The sequence below is a fragment of the Lonchura striata genome, chromosome Z (assembly GCF_046129695.1).
Source record: "Lonchura striata isolate bLonStr1 chromosome Z, bLonStr1.mat, whole genome shotgun sequence".
Classification (NCBI taxonomy): domain Eukaryota; kingdom Metazoa; phylum Chordata; class Aves; order Passeriformes; family Estrildidae; genus Lonchura; species Lonchura striata.
In genome coordinates this window covers 69,751,561-69,774,586 of record NC_134642.1, presented here as the reverse complement: position 1 = coordinate 69,774,586, position 23,026 = coordinate 69,751,561, and the positions used below count along the sequence as shown (strand labels likewise).

The 23,026-nt window shown below is 36.3% G+C and overlaps 1 protein-coding gene across 2 annotated transcripts; it reads right to left on the bottom strand.

Moving 5' to 3' along the window:
* Nucleotides 1–1,885: 1,885 nt before the first annotated feature.
* CARNMT1 (carnosine N-methyltransferase 1) lies at nt 1,886–22,332 on the bottom strand. Of its 2 annotated transcripts, none has more exons than XM_021541522.2 (8): nt 21,979–22,332; nt 19,429–19,624; nt 18,341–18,504; nt 11,142–11,282; nt 7,023–7,201; nt 5,966–6,079; nt 4,935–5,038; nt 1,886–4,677 (listed from the first exon to the last, which is right to left on the bottom strand). In XM_021541522.2, exons 1-8 carry the CDS (start codon nt 22,299–22,301, stop codon nt 4,576–4,578), a joined length of 1,323 nt encoding a protein of 440 aa, XP_021397197.1. In that variant the 5' UTR covers nt 22,302–22,332; the 3' UTR covers nt 1,886–4,575. The 2 variants fall into 2 exon arrangements, 1 of the variants encoding a protein (XP_021397197.1); XR_002466429.2 differs by having other exon boundaries at nt 4,489–4,677; nt 5,970–6,079.
* Between the last annotated feature and the right edge of the window lie 694 nt (nt 22,333–23,026).

Genomic DNA, 23,026 nt, shown 5'->3' with positions numbered 1-23,026 from the left:
CCCCACCTTTTTTTTTTTTTTTTTTTTTTCTCCTTGATTTGTCTTGGGCGTTTCTGATATTTTATAGATTTTTCTTCTCCTACAATCTCTCATCCAGCATACAGCATACTCTCTTCTGGATTAAACGGTTCGTTTGAATTTATAAATAAATGTAGAACCTGACAAATCCAAACTTCAAAAAAAGGCCGCGTATCTAGGCCAATAAACATGGTCAGATCTTACTTCCTTCTTTGCCCATTCATACAAAGTTGGATCATCTTTACCTTGTCCTTTCTCCTTGTACAAGGATTTTTTTATCCCAGTTAGCTAATATAACTCCCAGAGGGCTATCTTGGGGTACCTTTGCTGGTACCTTTTTTCCTGTATGCTAACTTACTGGTTTTCTGTCCCAGTTTTCAAGATCTCACCTATTTGTTCCCTGCCTGTTTCCCACTTTTCTCCAATTTACCACCTATTTCCCCCTGTAAAAAAACACCTTTCTCTCACAATACAATTCACCTCCCTCCAAGGAGCTAAAGTGAGGCTTAAAATAAACAATCTACATATATAAACTTTCATTAATCTACTTTTATTTCTCACTCATTCTCACACGCATTCATTCACACCTTCAAGCCTGTTAATTCGTACTTTTCGATTCCTTAACCAAGTTTTTGGCGCCTCACCCACTTGTACTATCTAAATTATGTTTTTTTTCAACACCCTAGAACCTTAAATACAGATACCCCTAAGTTTCTGCACTGACTTATGTTCAGTACTCCATACCTTTCCCTTCATTTTATTGGACAGAAGGAAATGCTACCAAACGTCTTAAGACTTACAGGAAGCAGACCCCTGTTGCCAGAGAATCACTGGTCTGTGTAGGCCTCCACCCTGACCCCTTCCACCTCCCCAATGTTTGGGTTCTCACTCCTTTTACCACTCACTTCATCTCTTTGATGGCCATTTTTCTTGCAAAAAGATGAAATTGCAGCGTGGGAGACTCCTCACTCACTTGGCTGGTCTGGGATAACCAGCTCACCTCTCAGATACACACACACTCTCCTGTATCCGCCCTGCCAAAAAAGTACTTGCAATCCTTTTTCCTTTCCAGGTCTTCATGTACACTGTTAGTCTTAGAAGGCCAATTACCATAGTTTTAGGGAGCCTTTTCCCTTTTCTTTGTTTCATTGTCTCTTTTTTGTCCACTGGTTGGGACCTGCATCTGCTGATCACACCAGAAGAAACAGAGTGAGGCTGTCAAAATTGGCAGGGCATGCCTCCCTCACTTGAAATCCTCCGAGGTTTTGGCAGTGAAATGTTTCATCCAAGTCATGGCACCAAATTGTGAAAACCACCAATCACTTGTTTTAAAATTTTAAGTTTAATAGTAATAAAATAGTTATAAAAATAGTACTAAAAATTAAAGCAAAAGGAATTTGGACAGAGTTAGGACAATAAAGGACAATAAAAAGAAAAGATTTACGGACATCCATGTGTCTGGCACTCTGCTATAGAAACAACCCTCACTAACAAAGGATTAACCCTTAAAAGCAATAGCCTGTTGCATATTCATCTATCTCATACATGATGCAAATATTCTTTTCAAACAAAGGATGTCTTCTGCTGAATTTCTGCCCCCATCTTGTATATCAATTCTTTTGGCTCCTTGAAGTCTGGAAAAAGTCTGAATAGTCCTGACAAGGACGCAATAATTCTTCTCTAGAGATTTTGGTGTCTTGTTGCTGTTACCTCTTATCCAAATATGCAAAGAATTTCTTGACTATCTTTTCCATTCTTTGAGCTAGTTACAAAAATTACCTTACATCACATAGTTCCTATTTTAATATTATGCTATAGCCCAAAAGCTGTATTTACCACTACTAAAAAAAGATTAATACAACATAACTTTCCAACATAACACATATAGTCTTTATTTTAATATTTGCAAAGAGCCAATCATGTAATATGCATTTTTCACAATTACACACACTGAAAACTGGGAAGTGCATACAGAGACATGAAACTTCCTATTCTTACCATCCTTGCAACCAATTTAAGAATATAACGCATTAAAAAAAATACAGGACGTTTTACATTTATCAAACTCCATATACAGAAGTTTTACACTGAAGATTATGCAGCATTTTACATTCCACTTGTTACCATGTACAGTTCAATAGTGACCTAAAAAAACAGTCTTAGCTGATGAACACCTTGAGCATTTCCTCCTGCATATAAAACTAAACCAAACAATGATCAAATTCTATAATATACAATTATCCATGTGCATTACAATAATAATGGCGAATTCTAAAAACTCATAAATGGGACTGAAGATAAAACACTACTGACAGCTCATTAACAAGATTATTTTGCTTCCAACTCTTTATGTGACTGTTGCAATTTAAAAGCAGAATGCTCTAGAGAAAAACCCCAGTATTTTCTAGATCAGAAATAAAAGCACATCACTGTATTATACCATATATAAAAATATTTTCAGAGAACATACAAAAATGGCACCTGTGATAACATGGAGCAGTAAGGAAAAAAAAACACAATACCACAGGATACTGACACTCAACCATACATGAAGAGTTCCATTGTTTTTTTTTTGAGAAACAACATTTCAAGTTGTTACAAACTGTGTAAGGGGCAGTAACTGGTAGTATTAGAGATAGATATGCTACCCAGCATCAGCTTCATTGACATTCAGCTAACCTCTGTCTTATTTCAAGAAGTTTGTAAATCAAGTAAATTATTCATCATATTCCACTTAAAAGAAGAAAAGCATAAGGAAAGCAAAGAATCACAGATTTTCTCAAAAATTAAATGGTACGATCTGGAAATTAAAGGATGTGGTTTTTTGCTTTTACCTACACAATAATTTTATATTATTTGTTGAATAGCAGTGTTTAATCTTTCAACACATCTCCCCTGCAACAGGGGAAGAACTTTGACAGTTCATGCACTTTTAGAAATAAGAGAGTTCAAATAAGAGTAGTTTAAACCAAACATTAAAACTTCTGTAGACAGAAGCCTCTGCTCACAATCAGGATTCTGAGCAGAAAGAAATATAATACTGAAACATATACAAGCATGCGCTCTCTTATGCATGTTGAAAATATTTTTTTTAAAAAGTTTGTTTTCCCTCCTTGTAGATTTTCAGTTTAGGAATAGAGACACAAATTTCTGGCCTTGATTAGAAAAACTGAAAATTCCATAACAGATCTATTAAAGATATGTGATTAGGACATCACCATGAAAGAAAGGACAAAAAATAATCAGAAACAAACAACTTACTGATCATGTCCTTTTAGCCAAAGAAGAAAAAGAAATTCAGCCCTCATCATAATGGTTTTATATTTTCAACATACTTCTGAAAATGCCTCCAAATGGCACTTACAGTAATCCATATATTACGCAAACAGAATGCTTAACATGATACCTCATCTCAGACTAGTGACTGTTAATTATGTTTTTTCTCATTTCTTACATAACTTCAAAGTGACATGAGATTGTATGTGACATGACAGCCTCTTGTACATTGTAGATTAAATATTCACCTAAGCCACATGTGCTAGAGAAAAAAACCAAATTAATAGGAGGAACCAAGAAGTCACAAGGGTAAGGTGTCTGAAGTTACAAGGAAATTGTCTACCATTTGGCCTGCATATCCTGGCTCAGGTGGAAGTAATTAGGTTACAGTACATATTTACTTGTAACTTCACTGCTCTGACAGGTATTTTTATGTTGTACTACCTACACATGGCATGGATAACTCAGCTATGTTTATCAACTTTAAAAGTTCTGGCTTAAACAGTAAGAAGATGACTCAAAATCAGTATTATTTCAAGAAGGCAAAGCATCTGACACATTTCACTAAGATTAATCCAGATCAGTGTTTTCCTGAACTAAGGTTAACATACTGCTTCTCTGTGATAGTCTGCTTTTTCTTCACTCAGTGTTCTGCTTTCACATAGCATTTTTCATTTCCTGGTTTCTGGTTAAACCTTTAACAGTGGTACAGCCAAAGATCAGAATTAGTATAATATCCTATTTTACTTCAGTTGCACAGGAAATGCTCTAACAGTTCTGATGACTATTTTATCTGTCAAGAATAATTTTACCACTTCCCAACTATTTGAGACTTCATAATTTAAGTATACATTTACAAATACGTCTCTAAAAGTAATACAGCTAGTACAGTAAGCACCTCCATGCATTCTAATATCAAGTAGAAAAAAAAGCACTATAAATCTATGAAAAATGAGGCAGCATTAGTAGAGAATTAGCCTAGTTATGGCAAACATTAAACTTTTTTCTCAAGAAAACACTTTTGTTTTTTTTAATGTATTCCAAAGCACAAAGACAGTGCATGTGAACATTTAATCTTTCACAAGTGTATTATGAATATCCATGGCATAGTATATGTCTGAATAGCAATAGTTATTAAGAAAATAGACACTATCTATATCCTCTTAGGAACAAGAAGGCACCACTGATTTGAGGTTGTGTTCATACATCACCAGATGATTTTATTCTCAATTCTAGCTTTCAAGCCAATCTTATTTTCTCATTAACCTATTCAAACCACTGCTATTCTGGTTTTCTCACCACAAACAACACACATTCATAGTAGTATTTCATCATGGAGAGTTCATTCACAGTGTAAGTTGACATTACAGATTCTTTCTCCACCTGAAAACAAAGCAGCAGTTTTTTCAAGACAGCTTCTGCACAGGAACTATACAAGAAAATGCTATATTATTACTGGATTATGAGGCTCATCTATGCACTTATAAAATGAGAAAAGCAGGTAATTTATAAGATACATAATGCTCCTAGAAGTCATTAATATATGCCATTATATTGAATGAAATTTATGGTGGCTTATTCAAAGCAGTTTGTCTGATTCATAACAGTACTGCTTTTTGCAAACTACATTATCTTCTTACCTCTATATGGAATCCATATTGCAGGATAACATTTTTTATATCCTCGTAGCTTAATTCTATGGAAAGTTCATTTCCCAAGTTTTCGAAATGGTAAAGGAGAGGACCTGAAGTACAAAGATACAATAGAAATGGCTACCAAAAAGACAAAATATGTGTTAAAAGTCAAAAGCGCACACTGATAGCACAACAAAAACTTATATCCAGATTCACATATTCAAAAATACAGAAGGTTCCCTGCTAGGGAGGGTTGGAACGACAACATATTTAAGACCCCTTCCAAGCCAAACTATTCTATGATTCTATAAATATTGACAAAAGAACATATTGCTGTTATTTTAATATGATTCTTATAATGAATTTCAGAATCAATGAAAAATAAAAACTAATTACTTTAGTTCTTAATCAACAATTTGCAACATTTCCTGCCAGATTTTGTTTTCTGTATCTTAAAATTTCTTCAGTCAAGCATCACTGCTGTCGCTACAGTTCTGAACATTTAAGTCTGCCTAAGAACTCTGCTAGCACTCTTACTGGCTGGGACAGAGATTGACCAGTAACTGACCAGTTTTTACTATGCATCATGTTTAATGCCTGTGTCACATCTAATATTGTTTCATCTTGGAAGACTCTAATCAAATCACATTCCCAAAACTTCTGCTTCAAGGCAGAGTACCAATTAGACATTGGGAAAAAAAAAAAAAAAAACAAGAAAGCAAGGGTGTGTTTTAAAGTTCTGTTTTCTTAGAAAAATAGCAAAGAACAACACAGAATACTACATTTGTCAAAACACAAATGTTTGATGCATGAATGCAAAACCTTCCATGGGCAAGATTTACTTGCCTATTTTGAAAATCACAGTATTGACTTGATTGTAACTAGCTAACATCTGAACATATTTTGAAAACTTGAGATAATTTCCAAGCCCTATATTTTTCTAGCTGTACAGTTTGCTGCATAGACACAACTGTTTACACACACTTCCCAAATATAATATCAAAAATAAGTCAAAAAGAGCAGCTGGTCACACTTGCCTACATTTATCCATATTCCTCCAGGCTTTAGTATTTTCCATATAGTATCAATATAGTCAATAACATTATGTGCTGTATCTATGAAAAAGCAAGTAGCTACACAGTCCCATGTATCTGCATGAAAAGAGCAAAGTATACAGAGATTAGTTTAAATGCTTTTAACCCTGTAAAAGTTCATCATTTAACCCCAGTATTTGTTGATACCCTCAGAATCACCTTCAACTAACAGCAGCTGAAAGCTCTTTATTTCGTATGCAAGTATAGTATTTTGGTTTACATTGTAAACTGTTAACTTTGGGTTCATTTGGCCTGTATTCATGTGTGCATATATACACATACACACAGTACAATATTACTACTTATTCACCTGACAAAACTGTTCATACATTATATAAAATTATATACATATTGTAAAATGTAAATTTTGTAACACGTTATATACAAATTGAGCCCCAAGTGTGCTATTACTCTCCTGCCCTATAAACTTCATTATGACTAGTGTTAAAAATAGAACTGCAAAAGTCCCCAATCATGTAGTATCTAGAACAATACAAGTCTGCACACAAGAGGTACTTTCAGAAATTACTTAGCTTTAAAACATATTACTCAGTATTTTAATATGTCCCCAGCTGTTTTTAACAAGTCAATTCAACAAGCAGGGATTTTCAAAGTCTACCTTTTAAAACATGAGTCTCCCTATTTTTCTAGATGGGTATTCTTGAAATAGCAAGTTTTACGTTCTGTAAATAAAAAATATTAGATGTCTTAATTTATGCCAGTCTTGGATGTTCTACTGTTAAAGACAGAATCTTCAGACAATTAAGCAGCTGTGGGGAAGGCTCCTGCAAGATCTTTTAGGCTAGGAAGAAAAGCTGATTTGGAGTACTATTGATAGAGCTGGAGAAATATTCTGAGTATAAGGATATTGCTACAGCTAGTTCTTCATACTTAATACTGGTACATACACTTCCGTTCTCTTTATAATGTTTATAGATTATAATGTAGACTGGAAGACTGTAAAGTTAGATGGAGAGCCTAGAAGTTTGCATTTACTCACTGCACTCAGAATAAATTTCCTGAAAATCCCCTGCTGTCATAGAGAAGTTTGAACCAGAAGGAAGACTGTGAGGATCAACATCTGGGAAATAAATTGGTCGTATCTGATCAGCAGATCTTCTATTATTGCTAAATTGATGAATCCAAGGATAAAGCTTACATGAATTAATTTGAGAGCATCTGCAAAATATGAAAACCAGCAAAATTTGTTTCAACTAATTGCTTATCTAGACTCTAGAAATATAAGAGTCAAAGTCTTGTAACAGCTCTGTATTTGCCAGAAAATTTAATCTAGTTCACAACACTTTGGACCACATGATAGCAAAGTGATCAAAAAACTAATTTTAATCTAACAAAATCACTACTACAAAGGAATTGCCTTTTCCAGTTTTAGAATTTTCTTTTAGGACTTCTTGTAATTTTCTCCAACTTATTGCTCTGCCGAGAAGAAAACACATACGCTTATTTTGTAAGATTAATGAAATTTTTAATTTGCTATATTCCATAAAGCTGAGCCTTGCTGGATCATCTCTCTTCCTATTAAAAAAAAAAACAACAAAAAAACCAAAAAAACCAACCCAAAATAAAACAAAACCAACAAACAAACAAAATTAACAATAGTTCCATGATGCTTTTTGGAAATATCTGTTATCATTCTAGTCTTTTCTGAACCATAATCACAGGAAGTTTAGAAGCACAGCCAAAGAAAAGCATTTTTAAAATGCTAAATTAAAAGATGCTTTAAGAATTAAAAATATAAATAAGCACCATTTTGCAAAGCACAATAATAGTAATTTTAAGTTTGTAGTATTTTTAAGTTTGTAATACCTGGATCTTTGAAATCATGCCAAGTAAAAATGTCTTTGTAAAACAGTTTCTAGATTCACATGACTAATTAAATCAAATCAACTCACATTTTTAAAAGTTATAAAATACAGCATTTAACTATAGCATGAAGCTTTTCCCACCATCCTGTAAAATTAGTCTGCAACTAAAAAATGAAAAAAACATTTTCTTTCAAGGACAACAGAGGTCATATCTCTCCCACAAAATACATGTCATCAAGCATTTCATAAACTGCAAGCAATCTACTGGGTTACAGAAAGTGCACTCTTTTGGCTGGTGGATGATTAGAATATATTTGTGACAAAGTGTTTGAAATAGTATCTTTTACCTTCTCCATGTCATATCTCTATTTCATCAGTTAAAAACTAAAACTTAAGGAGCAGTATAGAGTGCTCAACGACTTAATGTATAAATGAATACCAGACATATGCAATTGGTTAAAAAAAGCAAACCCAAAATGAAACAACAAAAAAGTCCCCTAACCACTACAAGAGCAACTAAAAAAAAAAAGATTAAAAAGGAGTTCATTGTTCATATAGACTTGGAAACAGTTCCAATTTAATAGAAAATAGCAATCTCTTTCATATAGAAGCTTGAAAACCTGCATTTCCAGTTTCAACAATTTTTACTTCAAAACCAAGTACTCCAGTCCTTGGCAATTCCATTCTTACAGCAAAAGATGTGTAATACACATTCTATTATAAACATCTAACATAATTAAGTGTGACACACTTCATTATTTTCCATAAGAAAATGTTAACTGTTTAACATTCTGCTTAAAAAGACAGTTTTGGAAAAAATGGGTAGGTCAAATCCCGCTTCTCACCACTGGTATGCACAAAAAAAAAGGAACTTAACTGTTTTAATCCTAAGGCATTAATGGACACGCAACAAATGCAACTAGTAGTCTTGTCCAAGTGACAAGATTTATCTAAAATTATATTCTTTCCAGAAAATAAAGAAGAAAAACACACCATGTAAGAACCTTAGGTACACAAGAGAAAGCAGAATGTCCCACACAAAGACTGAAGCAGCCTTGGAGCTGCTGCAGGTTAACTAGTCTAGGGTCACTTTATTTTCAAATTAGAATTTCCTCAACAGAACAACAAACTCTAAATAATTTCAGATATTTACAGTGACCACAGTTACACTGCGACACACACTCTACATACCATACCATGCAACTTTATCCACTGTAACAAAAGGTAACAATTTTAGAGATATGAAAGGTTTTTTTAAAATGTGTGAAAATCATCAAATAACACTTTGCACACAGAAACATTAAGCCACTGTACCACATCTAGGAGCCTACTGTAGCAATGCTGGGCATTCAAAATAGTACTTTGTCTTCCTAAATATAAACCACTGTCAGAGAAAGAAGGTAAAGCTGTAAGCTGTAAAACTGTAAGCACAGATGAGCAAAATCCTCATGCTTTTATCAACTAAAAATAAGTATAAATTAAATTGAGACTACGGTTAAAAACTAATTGCCAAATTCTTTTTTTCTGACCACTCTTCTTTAGGTATTATATTCAGCTTATATTGATCACAGCTGTTTCTTCCAGTTTCAGAAAAGTAAATGTGCATTTCAGAAAGCTAACCATAAAGAGCTACTTCAGACTAAACTGAAAGAATCTTCAAGTCCCTAAAACCTTTTTAACAGAAGGTTACATCAAGTCCACAATTAGATCTGGCAGAAAGGGATACTTGGACTTCAACTAAATTGACTGCTGCTCAGTAGGCTAGCAGTATTCTCTTCCATGCTAAAGTACAACTGATAACTTGTTCAGCAAAGATAAAGACTACAGCAGTTGCACAGCACTCAATTTTCCTGTCCACAATCTTATATTGTTAGCAAGTTTAATGCATATACACCTCTTTGCTAAATACCCTACATGAACAGGAAACATTACATGAGCATTAAGTGCTAAAATTACTACTGTTAGTAAAGCATGAATCTTTAAGATAATTTCACATATAGGCAAAGACTCTTTATTTAAGGAAGTATTTATTTAAAGAAGTATTTAAAGAATTATGTCATCACAGGGTAAGGGTGAAGTTAACTAAGCTCTGCAACAGCTGATCAGGGCACCAAAAGATGGGAAATTAATCTTTTATGATGCTTTGAAGTTCCAAAATATGAGAGGAATATGGTTTCCTTTTAGCAGCTAAAACGCATCAGTCAGATCAATAATAATATACAATTTCACCACCAAATGAGTCACTTGAGGATAATGCAGGAAAAAAAGAACAAATTAACATCCAGTAAACATCTATTATCATTACAGGGAGCTCTACTGTGATACAAAGATATTCAGCAGGCACCATGCAGTGTTTTCTCCTTGTTTTGGAACAGTAAGTTGTGTGAGATGCAACGGCATCACAGTGCACCATGGATAATCAGTCTACAAAACAGTCTCCAAAACAATATGGCAATACAGAAAAAAAAGCCAGTAGTTTAGCTATTTTCAGCAGAGGTGTTTAATTTTAGACCAATAAATAAACTATCAATTTCTGCCTTTGTGAAATTGGACTAATCACTCCCTGCCCTCCCAATAAAGCATCCTCCCGACCTCTTTCAGTATTTGCCCACCTGTAGCTTTCCCACTCTGTTTCTTAAAAGAACAGTTGTATGTGCTGCCTTTTTTCTTCCCTAACCAAGGAATTTAGAAAACTGTAATTCCAATGCAAGTGGCAGAATACGAACTACAGAAATGTCATTTGAAGTAAAACCTGTAATATGAAATTTACTACATTTAGATTTATTTCCTGAGCATAATTGTGGAACTATTAACTCTTAGCCTCTGGCTCAGCATGCTTCAATTATTGTTTTTCTTGTCAAAACAGTGCCTAAAATTTTAGTATATAAGGTGATACTTTTTTTAAAAAGATAGCGTCTGTTGATAATCATCACGACTAAATACCATGAATGGATTCAGTAATAGTAAGACAGGTGTCCATTTTACAGAAACAGATGTGAATTAAATAATAAAACCTAATCAAAATTTGGCAGAAAATCTGTTGTACAATTTAGAGATTTTAATCTCACAATTTGAAAGCCATGCTTCCAGAAATTTTAATAACTCAGATACAATACTTCCTTCTCCATTTACCCCTAAGCCTTTTTTTTTCCTTAAAGCATACTAAAAAGTGAGTATGTGTGCCTTGTAGTCCAATTTAAGAATTTATTCTTTTGTGACGTATGTATTCATATTTCTCTAATTTATAATTTTGCCTCTCTAGTTTTTATTCAAGTAAAACATAAGCTATATACCTGTTGAGTACAAAGTTAGAAGAAAAGAGCATAAAGAGGCTCCATTCATTTCCTTGGCAAGCATAACCGAGCATAGCTATTTCCCACGCCAATCTACCTAGCCCAGCACCAGGTACCAGGATATTAACTTTGGAGAAATCCCTGCAACAAAACAAAAATAATAGTTAAGTCTTTATCTGATGATAAAACAACTTAGAGGTCCAGCCAAACATTTTTCCCACCATATACTTAGATACTGTATTATGTTTCCTGTATGACTTCACTTTTAAATGAAACTGAACCTGCCCTGGTCAGATTGGTTAATTGTACAGTCAAAATAATTCACAGAAATTACTCAAAAGAACATATACAACCCTCATTCAGAGTACAGAGCATAAATGCTATACACAATTTGTTTTCCTTAAAAGTTCTATAGTTATCCAGCCAAAAATTTCTGAAGTGAATTGAAGAATATTATCATATAGCACAATATATTTTTCTTTAAGCCCCGCTGATAATCAGAAAGCATTCTAGACATATTTTTTATCTTGCAAGAAAAAAAAAAACAGAAAACCCAAGTATTTTGACAGAGAAATGAAAACATAGAATCTCCACAATCTGATGATAATTCAGAATGTAAAAACCTTAAAGTAGTGACTGTTCCAGCAATGGTGGGTTCTTCATATGCTTCTCACTGGTTTCCCCAAAGGACTCTAAGTGATGTATTTCCTAAATCAAAGTACATTGTAGCTCTCTAACCATTTACCCATAACTAGGCATCAAGTTGAAGACAACCAGAAAACATCCAGCAGTGTGTTCATTGAAATACTTAAAATCTCTCCCAAGTACAGCAACTCACAAACAGAATTAAGAATCCCAAAGAGCAGAATTGGTCCTCTTTGAGGTACAAAAGGAAATACAAACATAATCTGCTGCACCTCCACCAGAATTCAATCAAACCTTCCTTCATAAAACAGAAATCACTCACATGCCAAACTGAAGATACTTAAATCTATAAAAAAATAGTTTTTCAGTTTCCAGTCATAAACACGACTTCAAGAGTTCACGATTCCATACACCGAAGTATGAATATTCATAGACCTCCTGACAATTTTGCATATCACCTTCAGAGACAAAAAATACATGTACCAATTTATATGCAAGTACATGAAGGAGACTAGAACCACCAGTTCCAAAGGATAAAAGGCAGCAAAACACAAAGCCTTTGAGTACTTAAAAATTCAGAATGCCAAAAAGGGATCAAAAAAGTAAAGATGCTGCACAAACATGAAGATGAATAAAGGAGATACACAGATCCTAAAAGCTGTACATTTCTCAACACTATTACCCAAAACCAAAAGGAAGTATTATTCTTTTCTAAATGCCACGCAATCTAACAAGGAAGTTTTAACAGTGCCTTTTGAGTTTTGATTTCTTCATCTAGTTAGTGAAGTCTCCAAAATGGAAAATCATCCCATTCATTTCCATTCCATTATACATCCAGGCTCTTCTTCTAACTTAACAAGAAGCTAGAAATCAAGACTGTGTTATTACTTAACAGCACTCCTGTGAAGAAACAGTTCTCATTACCTCTCTTCTACAGGGGAAACAAGAAGCTAGCACAACGTCCTTCTGAAAAAAAATACTTCAGGAGAGAACTACACGCTCAATATGAAATTTCAGAAAATAGGGAACCGTGAGAAGGAAGAAGAAAATGTGCCTTCTGGTAGAAGCGAGAAAAGCTTCTATCTTACAGCTTTTATTGTTTATAATGGTACACCTTTATTCCAAATAGATTTTCTAACCTATCTATTTCTCCACTTCCTTACAATTTCACTTTATTTATGAAATACTTAAGACTAGCTCTACACAGATTTTAGCACCCCCATGTGGACACTTCTGTGGTAAATGAGATGACAAGCCATAAACCACTTTCAAGATTACAACACACTGATTAGAAGTAGTTTCTTAAAGCAATCTGATAGCTGATACACAGGTGTATTCACATTTTGAAATCTGCACCTTTATGCACCCTGAAACAAGAAAAAACCTCTAACAGTCAAGTGAGTTGATTTTAAATTGCCTGTAGTTGTCTTTATATTTTCATTCATAATATAAAGTTTTTGTACTTCTAAACAAATTTTCCCAATTCTCTCTTAGCAAATAGTATCATATTCTTTTTTTCAAGTGCAGACTTAACTTCACTTTTGTTTGCACCTTTATTTAGGGATAAGAGTCTGGAAATTGGTTAGCAATTTAACTTCTATCATGACTCTTCAGTTGCTGGAGAATGTTCCTGGCCACCAACTTCATTTCAGCAACAGAACACATCTAATAAAATACAATATAATCAAATCTCAGTCCAGAACATTGACACTAACTTTCCAAGACCATATTTTTGAATTTACAGACTGAGAAATTATGTACGTGGCAAACTCACTGTTGATAGCATCCCCTCATTAGAAAAAAATTGCCACACTGTTTTCAAGACTTGAACTGTTTGTGACAAACTGCTAATGAATTATGTTGAATCTTGAATCCTTATAATATCTAAAAACCTTTAATTGCAAAGGAACTGCTTCTTTAATGGCTATAGTCCTTAAAGAAGATAGAAAACCAGCTTTTCTCTGGTGGTTATGTGATTACAGGAGTTACAAAGTTAACTAAAAAAAAAAAAAAACACAAACAAACAAAGCAACAACTGTGGTAATATAATAACTCAAAGTGATCCACAAGGAAAACTGCCCTAGAACCAGCCAGCAAGGACAGGATTTCCATGACATACATCTAGCAGCAGTTAGGAACATAAACGAGTATCCAACAAGTACCCAGTGAACAGCTGTGGGCCAAGAGGGAAGCAGCATCAGCCTATTAACCTGCGAGGTGTGGGGAAAGGTGCTGGCCAAACAACAAAGAGGGCTGCACAGTACTATTCAGCTCATACTGAAACTGCAGAAGCCTCTTTAAAAATACAATGGAGAAATATCAGAAACAAATCCTTCATGCCCTTTTCACACTGCATGTTTCGGTGTGATATATTTTCTGCTTTTAGAAGACTACTGATTAATGAAGATGTTAACTTTTTTAAAGGTGTCCTTTCTAAAAGGGGGAAATTAAACATGATAAAAATGGAGGCTTAATTAATGTCTATTGTGTTGTAAAAAAAAATAATGATGCTGAAGGGATAAACATGCTTAGCAAAATAAAAATGAGGTTCTCTGATCAAACACAATCCTCATTTTCATCAACTAAACAGAGCAGTTGAATTGTTCAAATAAAGTAATATGTATCTATGTATCTCACACTGAGATGGGCTTCTGATCAGGGTAAATACCAGCATAGGAACATACTGTGGTACTCTTTCCTAGTGTTTATGAGGTATGTAAATTTAGAATATAAACAGATCTAATTCTCAATATTCCATATTTTGCTATTTTACTTCAATCATATTGTCAGTGATTTTTTTTAAAGACAAATGCTAAACAGCACAATCATTTGAAGAGCAATTCTCTGAACTTGAGAGCTGAATTTTATATACTTTCGTTTAAAGACCTGCAAAGCACCTGAGAAATGCAATAACACTGACAATCTACTTTAGGCTAAGTACAAAGACCTGCAAGGAAAAATACATTTCATATAAAGTCACATAAAATTCAGATAAAGCAGAAATTTCAACTCCACTACAAATGTGACTGAGCACACTCAAAAAGTATAGTCAAGCTCAGGCTCGGAACTAATAAGCTGTTTTTCATATTAAAAGGAAGCTAAGCTCTGGTAATTTCTTTTAGGCTTCTCTGTCAGCATCTTGGAAAATACATTTGATAGCTGGACAGCATGACACAGATGATTTTCAAGTTACAGCTCATTCTAGAGACCTAGTTTATGAGAAAATTGAAAAAAATACCCAAGTATATTGGTTTGGGCCACAGAATGATAATAAACAAAAAAGTTAATTATTTCACGGATTTCTTCTGGACAAGGAGCTGATGATCTTTACATCATTTCAACTAAGCAGGAAGAGCAACATTAGAAGTGAAAGGAAACCAAGATGACTGAAAGAAAGGGGAAGCAAGAAAAAAATTATGAGTATGCTTATTTAGATTTTCAACTTAATACTTCCCTATAGAAACACTTCAATAAAAACACAGATAAAAATGTACCTATATTTTACTATTTTGTCCTACAGCAAGTAGGTTTATTGTAATCCAATACATTTAAATAGTACAGAGCTCCTGTGAGCTGAAACACAAATTCCAACACGAAGAATGCAAGAAATCTAACAGTTGTTTAGGAAGACCTGATCTAATGGGATCTACTAAAAACTGTTTTATTGACTCTGCTAACACAGTCTGTGTTAAGGTGTTAAGCAGAGAGGGAGGGAACAGCTTCTTACATTTAATTTACTTGTAGATGACACCCTAATCAGAAGACTAGACTGAAACACATGATAACACATAAGTAGCACCTACTATATAACTACAGCTGCTTTCAACCATTGCTTGCACTACTTCTATTTCCCAAAGATCAAGCATATACAACACTTACAACACTTCACTGCTTTTCCTATTTACATACCAACTGAACCCGTCCGTATGTGCCAATCTTGCAAACTGCAATGCTATAAGGTGTGCAAGCAGAGTGAAACATACTCCAGAAGTTTCAAAAATTTAAACTGCATTTTCACATTATTCCAATGCATTGAATTAATAATAACGAAGTATGTTAACTAGAAACTGAAAGTACCATTCCATTAAGTATTTGATGAGTACTGCAGTTCCTTTTACAAAGTAAAAGGTGACTGACATTGACAGTTTCAAATTAAAAACATTTATAGTTTTCGACACAAAATAAGTTTAGAAAAGGTTTTTTTTTTTTCACCTGGTGCAGTTTTTCTCTTGCACTTTCATTTAATTCTTTCAGTAGACTTTAGTGCTCTGTGCTACAAAAGGAAACTCCAAAGCAATAGAAAGCTGCATTCTGAGATTCATTTACAGGCTGCTTTCTTCCACACATTAGAGTCCATGGTCAGTCCTCTCCCACTATAAACAACAGATAGAATAACCCACTGTGGTTAGTTCAGGCCCTCTGAATCCCTTCAAACTGAAAAAAACTTCTCCACTCCAAGATCACTGAATCACAGAATATGCTGAGCTAGAACAGATTTGTCAAGGTAAGAAAATCCAGCTCCTGGCCCTATGCAGGACACTCCAAGAGTCACACCATGTGCCTAAAAATATTGTCCAAATGCTTCTGGAACTCAGACAGGTGCTGTGACCACCTCCCTGGAGAGCCTGTTCCAAAAGAATTTTTTCCTGATATCTGACCTAAACCTCCCCTGACTCAGCTGCATGCCATTCCTTCAGGTTGTGTCACTGGAGCAGTGAAGAGTGTGTACAAAACTTGTATAAAAAACCCAGACTTACCAGCTAGCCAACCCTACCAGGGAAGGTACTTATTGCACAAGGGTGAAATGGTACTGCCAGTTAAGCTTGATAGTATGTGACTCTGCTTCTTACCTCAAAAGGAAAGTACATCTAACCAGAAGAGCCTTCTGTCACCAGGAAAAATGAGTGAGTTGACATAGTAGCTAACAATATGTGAACAGAGAAAAGGTTTTACCTAAGTGCTACAACAGCTCCACAATTATAACATAAGTAATACACATTTTAGAAATTTGAAAAAATGCTGTTTTATGAACTCAGACTTGTAGTATAGATGTCTGATCCATACAGTGATGTACTGAGATTTCAGCAGAGACAACATAAAACTCAGACAGTACTTCAAAGCTACAATAGCAATGCTCTGCCACATCAGTTCCGTCTGACAACCATGACAATTCCCTGTAAAGAAGCACAAAGCTGTCAACTACAGATTCACCCTATCTGTTACCACATGTTGCTTCCTAATATCAACTAAAGGTTTTTGAAATAGAGTTCATTAATGACAAACGTAAAAGTCAAGATTCTGCAGCCTCAGTAATGAATCTCTTAAGATCTGACATAAGCTACCTCTCCAATAACCAAAATCCATAAGCAGCTAGCAAACAAGATAAAAAGCTGATTTGCTACTTTGGAGATTAGAATGACTTCTTGCAAAACTAACCAAGAGTTTTCCTACAGATTACACATCAGAGGTATACCTGCAGTATTTAATTAATTTTTTATCTTTTGTGAGTCACTATTAGCACTAGAAAAATTGCAGAAAGTTCAATTGCAGATAAAACATTACTCAAGGGGTAAGTATCTTTAGGTAAGTCAGTTCAAGGCAAAACAGAAACTACCTACACTCCATGTTCTCCCACCACAAGCATCTTTAGTAATAAAACTAAACTATGGCTACTGGAAGAGACTTTTCAAATTCACACAAGAGCATTATTAACAATTGCTGAGAGAGGAAAAACACCACAACAATAACCAGCTATATCAAACCTGCCTGTTATCTTTATGAATAAAAATTCTCACATTTTCCCACTGTAAAAGAACTAAATAAATAAACTAAAATGCACTTTAAGATGACCAGGTTGATTAATTGACAGAGCCAATAAACATGGAATTATTATAGGACTATAACCTTCTGAGACTTTACTAGTATGCTTCTACCTAAATTACCAAAAACCTCTGCATCAATGACTATTATGACACTGTTAACAAGTCAACACTTAGAAAATAACCCTCATATGTGCAACTAAGCTTTAAGAATTTTCTTAGAACAGCTGTCTGAAACCAAGGTTAGAATTTACTATGTTCAGAGTAAATTCTTACAATTAAGTGCAACGGCAATAGTGGTTAAGTCTTCCTCCTTCTTTCCATAAAGAAGAATAAAAGCCTTACTTCCTGCTGTCAGAGTCCTTCCTGTCACCTGCAGCAGACACACTCTGAGGATCTGCTAACCTACAAACTTTACCTCACTAAGCACAACTGAGTTAATTCTCTGAAGTCTCTTACTTGAAAGATTGATAAATATTGTTGCACCCAGCTGCAGAACAACAACAAAAAATTATTACTGATTTACCTGGTATTACTTTGTGAAGCTTATGATTATACTCTTTTCCAACATCTTGTATTATAAATAAAAACTTTATTGACTGAAAACTAAATTCCACTAAATTCATAAAAAATTCCCTATTTTTGAAACAAAGCTTTTCATTACTCTGTAAATTCTGTTTTAGATTTGTACAATAGTGTAAGTCCATATAAATAAAAGCTTTAAGACACTATTACCATTTTTCTTTTGGAAAGTTCTTTATAATTTCACTAATAATTGGCTGGTAGCAGGAATCCCTCTCAGACTTTCCCTCTTCACTCCAGTCTCTCACAAATTGTTTCAATGTGGATTTTAATTTATCCATGTCAAAAGTTGAAGCTGGTGTAATCTTCCCACTTCCCTGAATAAAGTGGAAAGAAAAAAAAAAGTTAGTGGAAAACATACTAAGTATATGGACTCCTGAGGTGGGGGAAAGCAAATTATGAAGAGAAAAAAAGGCCATGCTGCAAGAACTGTTGGAAGTATTAGCTTTGTCATTCCTGAGACCCAGGCTTAAATCCACCCATTAATATCCTAAACAAACTGAGTTTGCTGGCCCCTCTTTGGCATTTAAGTCCAGTTTCCAGATCAAACAAACAATACACAGCAAAGCACAACTGGTAGTCCCTATTCAGGAATGGATCAGGACTTAGCCAGTGCAGAGGCTGAACTGCATACCCTGAAAAAATTATCCCTTTGGATACTGATAAGGCAAAACTGAGAAGCTTACATTAGAGCTGCCCATTATTTTATCTTGCCTGTATCCAAGGAGGACTTCAGTTTCCATCTCTGTCAGTCCTTTAAGTCTTGGTGTCATTTTTTTTTGATAGAAAGTAGGTCAAGTAGTAAATAAGTTTACAAATAAAAACATTAAAAATACTTACAATCTAGAATTGCAAGCAATTTGTAATGCTGTAACATATACGAACCTATATGAAGACAGACAATATCACTTATATTCAATATAGTTAACAGAAAAAAAAACAACTTTAAAATGTAACCAAGGAAAAGTTAAAACTCTGGAGTGAAAACAATGATTTCCCAGACTCACAGTTAATTTTCGTAAGTGTAACTAACAGAACTAACAACAAACAACTACATTAAACATCAGCTCTGCAATATGGGAAAGGTAAGAGTGAGAAAAGTGCGAGCAAAAAAAAACGCTGAAACAAGGAAGGCAAAAGAAAAGAAAGTTGGAGCTTTGAGGTATTAAAAACAAATGCAGAAAATCCCAAGGCATATAGAATTTAATTCTGGAGCAAGAAAAAAGTCCATTTTAACATACATCTTCTCCATATTCCTTATTTTCAAACATATGAACACAGTCATTCACAATGGTTTGTAGTATTTCTTGATTATGATCAATGCACTTCCGAATCTTGTCAAGGTGAGGAAGAAACTGAGGAAGAAGACTCTGTTGGTTAGCTGGGAGAGACTTAAACTGCCTCTCTGTTCTGTTCACTCGTTCATGCATATTCGTTCTGAAAAGCAAAAGTTTTAAATATTTAGAAGCAATATACACACATGTAAATAGTTCACTATAAGCTCTTTCAATTATTCTTTTTTTTAATACACAGAAAATGTAAGTTTTCTAGAATTTTCTAGACAAAAATTCTTTTGAGCTCTAGTTTTATCTTACCACTCTATTTAACACATTCCAGTTTCAGAGGACTATCCTTTCCTCGTCACTGTTTCATCCTCAGCCACTTATTTCCAGAGCAGGTGATCAATACCTTAACACAAGGATCTATAAAATTTAACCACCAACCATCTTCCAAGTTTGTTTCACAAATCCAATTTAAATTGAATTAATTTGAATGCAGTGGTAAGCTTCGGTTACAGAAATAACAATATGTGGAGTGGCAACTGGGATCCTCAAAGCACTGGATAATGCTTTCAGAAGAACTGTAAAAGTCTCAGTTGGACCCTACCAGAGCTCTGGAAGACCCACAAAGATACTAACAGCATATTCCTCATAAGTACTGTAAACATGATCATATGACTGATGCAAGTTAAAAAAAAATTTCCACTTCCCCAGGCTAAAAGTTTCATAAAAATGGTGACTCTTCTGAGATTTTGCTAGATTTGATTTCTGTCTAAACTGACAGAAATATAGTAGCAAAGCACAGTCATGACATCTCTAGAGAGATAATTCAATAAGAGATACTGACCCTTCTGACCACCTAATTATTTTAGCCAGTCAAGTTATACTGAACTTTCCCAACTCTTGTGTCAGCATACAGCAGCACAAAGCTGAAAAAACTAGCCATTATGAGAGACAGCTGCAATTGCTGGCATTTTAGTTACAACCTCATTCTAGAAATTTGACCAGGTAATATTTCATTCATGGGTTACTGAGAACAACTTGTTCGCTGCAATAGCAATACTGGTTTAAAATTACATTCAAGGATAAGAAACACAAAAAACACAAGAGAAAAAACAAACTGATGCTCTACACAAAGCACATCAGCTTAGCTCAAAAACATCTTCCTGCAATTTTATCAGCAATAAAACCTTTGAACCTTATTCTCCAACATTTTATGCTAAATTACAAATATTTAGCAGAATGACTAACTGAAATACAAAAAAATTACGTTTAGAAGACAAGAACAAGATCTGGACTCATCTGAAAGTGTGCTATTGTCTTATTCAAACAGATGTTTCCAAGTTAACTGGAAACAGTATAAGGAAAAAAAAATCCCATTTATTAAGTACCACAATATGTAATCTCACCTAAATTTAGAATTACTTTTTTGAGACAGAAGTAATTTCATTGATCTCTACAGTGGAAATATGAATCACATTTCTTATGTTTTTACTGAAACAAGCATTCAAAAGCAATCCAAAGCCACAATTCAGCAGAAGGCTGAGAAAGATACTCCCAGTTTCTAAGACCCGAGGGTGCAATTATACCACTAATATAAATAAATTACAGGTCGGAATTAATTAGTAACAATCAGTATTAGATACTTTTAACTAACTCGGTCTTCGATATGTCCAAACTGAATTAGAGAATTCACTTTGGAAGAGACATCAAAGCACCACTCACACCAACCTCCGGCTCAAACACTTGTCCTGGAAGACAAATGAAACTTACATGGACAAACCTCAAATAGAAGAAATTATGTAAGTATCGCTCACTCCTACCAAGAACCTCACTACGATGTACACATTATGCCTGTGCTACATTGACTAAAGAAGGTCCAGCACATAGTAATGGGCCGCGTGATGTGGCTTTGTTAGCTGAAGTACAAATCTGCTTCCCAAACCAAGAAACAGGAAACGGTTTACCAGAACAGTTTTCTTGGCTGGACTTTTCCAGTCAGTCTCCACTTCCGTGCAATGAGAATAACTTGCTTCCTCGTCTATTAAACGGATTCAGTCCTAAAACTAGGTGTTCTTCATTTCTATGGAGCCAGCAAAACTCCTTCTGACTTAACGGATGTTATCAAATACGGCATCCATAATCCCTAGATATAGGCCTTACCTCTTCTGCAAAGTGAAAGTCTTTCAGGAATTCCCACCCATAATAATCGAAACATTTTGCATTTCTTTCCCAGCAAGAGATACTACTGTAGGCTGTACAGTCTCAGAGCATTTTATCTCCTAAGCCATCTCAAGGCGCTCTTCAGGTTTGGTGCTTTCGAACTGACAAGTCTGGAGGCGCCTTTGCGCGTACGCCGCCAGGAGAGCGGTGCAGCAGCCCTGCGGCGGCCCGGGCCCGGCGCTGCGCCCGGCGCGGGCCGGAGGCGGCCGCGGGGCGCGCAGCAGGAGCGAACGGCCCGCTCCGCTCCCGGGGCAGCGCGCCGACCCCCGCAGGGCAGGCCTCACTTACCCGTAGTATCGGAAAGCGTTGATGATCCTCCGAAAATGTTCCCGCTCCAGGCGTTCCTCCTCCTCCACCGCCCTGGCCGACGCCGGTGTCGGCGCCTTCGGCTGCCGCCTCCGCCACTCGTCGCTCAGCGGTGCCGCCCGCTCCGCCTCGGCCTCCGCGCCCATGCCGCTCCCGCTCTCTCCCGGCCACGGCAGCTGCTCCCGCTCCTCCCCGCGGCCCCGCCGCAGCCCCCTGCGCATCACCTTGGCGGGCGGCTCCCTCTGGCCCTGGGGACACGGCCTCGGCAGCGGCGCTTTCCGGGACACGGCGCACGCGGCCGACATCCCCCGCGCCCGCGGCACGGCCGGCGCGCGCCGCCCGCCCCGCGCACGAGGGTATCGCGAGAGGGGGCGGGGCTGCGCGTGCGCGCGCGCTCCCGGGCCGGCGCCGTGGGGTCCGCCCGTGGCGGCGGTGCCGCTGGCGCGCCTCAGGCGTGACGGGCTCCCCGGCCGTGCCCGGGCACGAGTGCCGGCCCGGCGCCCACAGCCCGCCACCCCGCCCGGCCGCCGGCTCCAGGCTGGGGTCAGGTACACAGCCAGCCCCGCTGGCAGGCGGACGGGGCAGCGAGCTCACTGTGCTGCCAAGGGGCACTAACTTCGCACGCTGCATCGGACTGAAGACAGATGTTTCCTGGGAAGATGGGCACATCTTCCTCCACCTGACAAAACTTGTTTGACCGGGTGCAGACACCATGTCATGCAGCAAGTCACACCGTGCACCTTTGCACCGTGCTTTGAGAAGAAGTGGCTGATACACGACTGCCTCATTTGTAAGGGCTCATCCACTTAGTCTTAAAACATAAGAACCCCACCATACCTCCTGTCTGTCAAAAGACGGGGCAGTCATTTAGTAATCCAAGTAAAGCAGCAGCAATAGGAAAGGGTTTTGGCACACTAACTCCTTCTCTGTGGAAACAGGAGCATCAGCTTCCTAAAATAAAGACTATTTTCACACTGCTTCTGCTCTCCTGTAACTACAGTAACTGACCAGGCAGTCAGTGGACACTGGA

Coding starts and splice junctions, on each gene's coding strand:
- CARNMT1 (XM_021541522.2), bottom strand. CDS start 22,301: ATGTCGGCCGCGTGCGCCGTGTCCCGGAAAGCGCCGCTGCCGAGGCCG. Junction 11,283..18,340: donor AACTTTCCAAAAGAAAAATG/GTAATAGTGTCT, acceptor GTTTTGTTGCAG/GGATTTCTCCAAAGTTAATA. Junction 6,080..7,022: donor GGAAATTTATTCTGAGTGCA/GTGAGTAAATGC, acceptor CTTTTCATGCAG/ATACATGGGACTGTGTAGCT.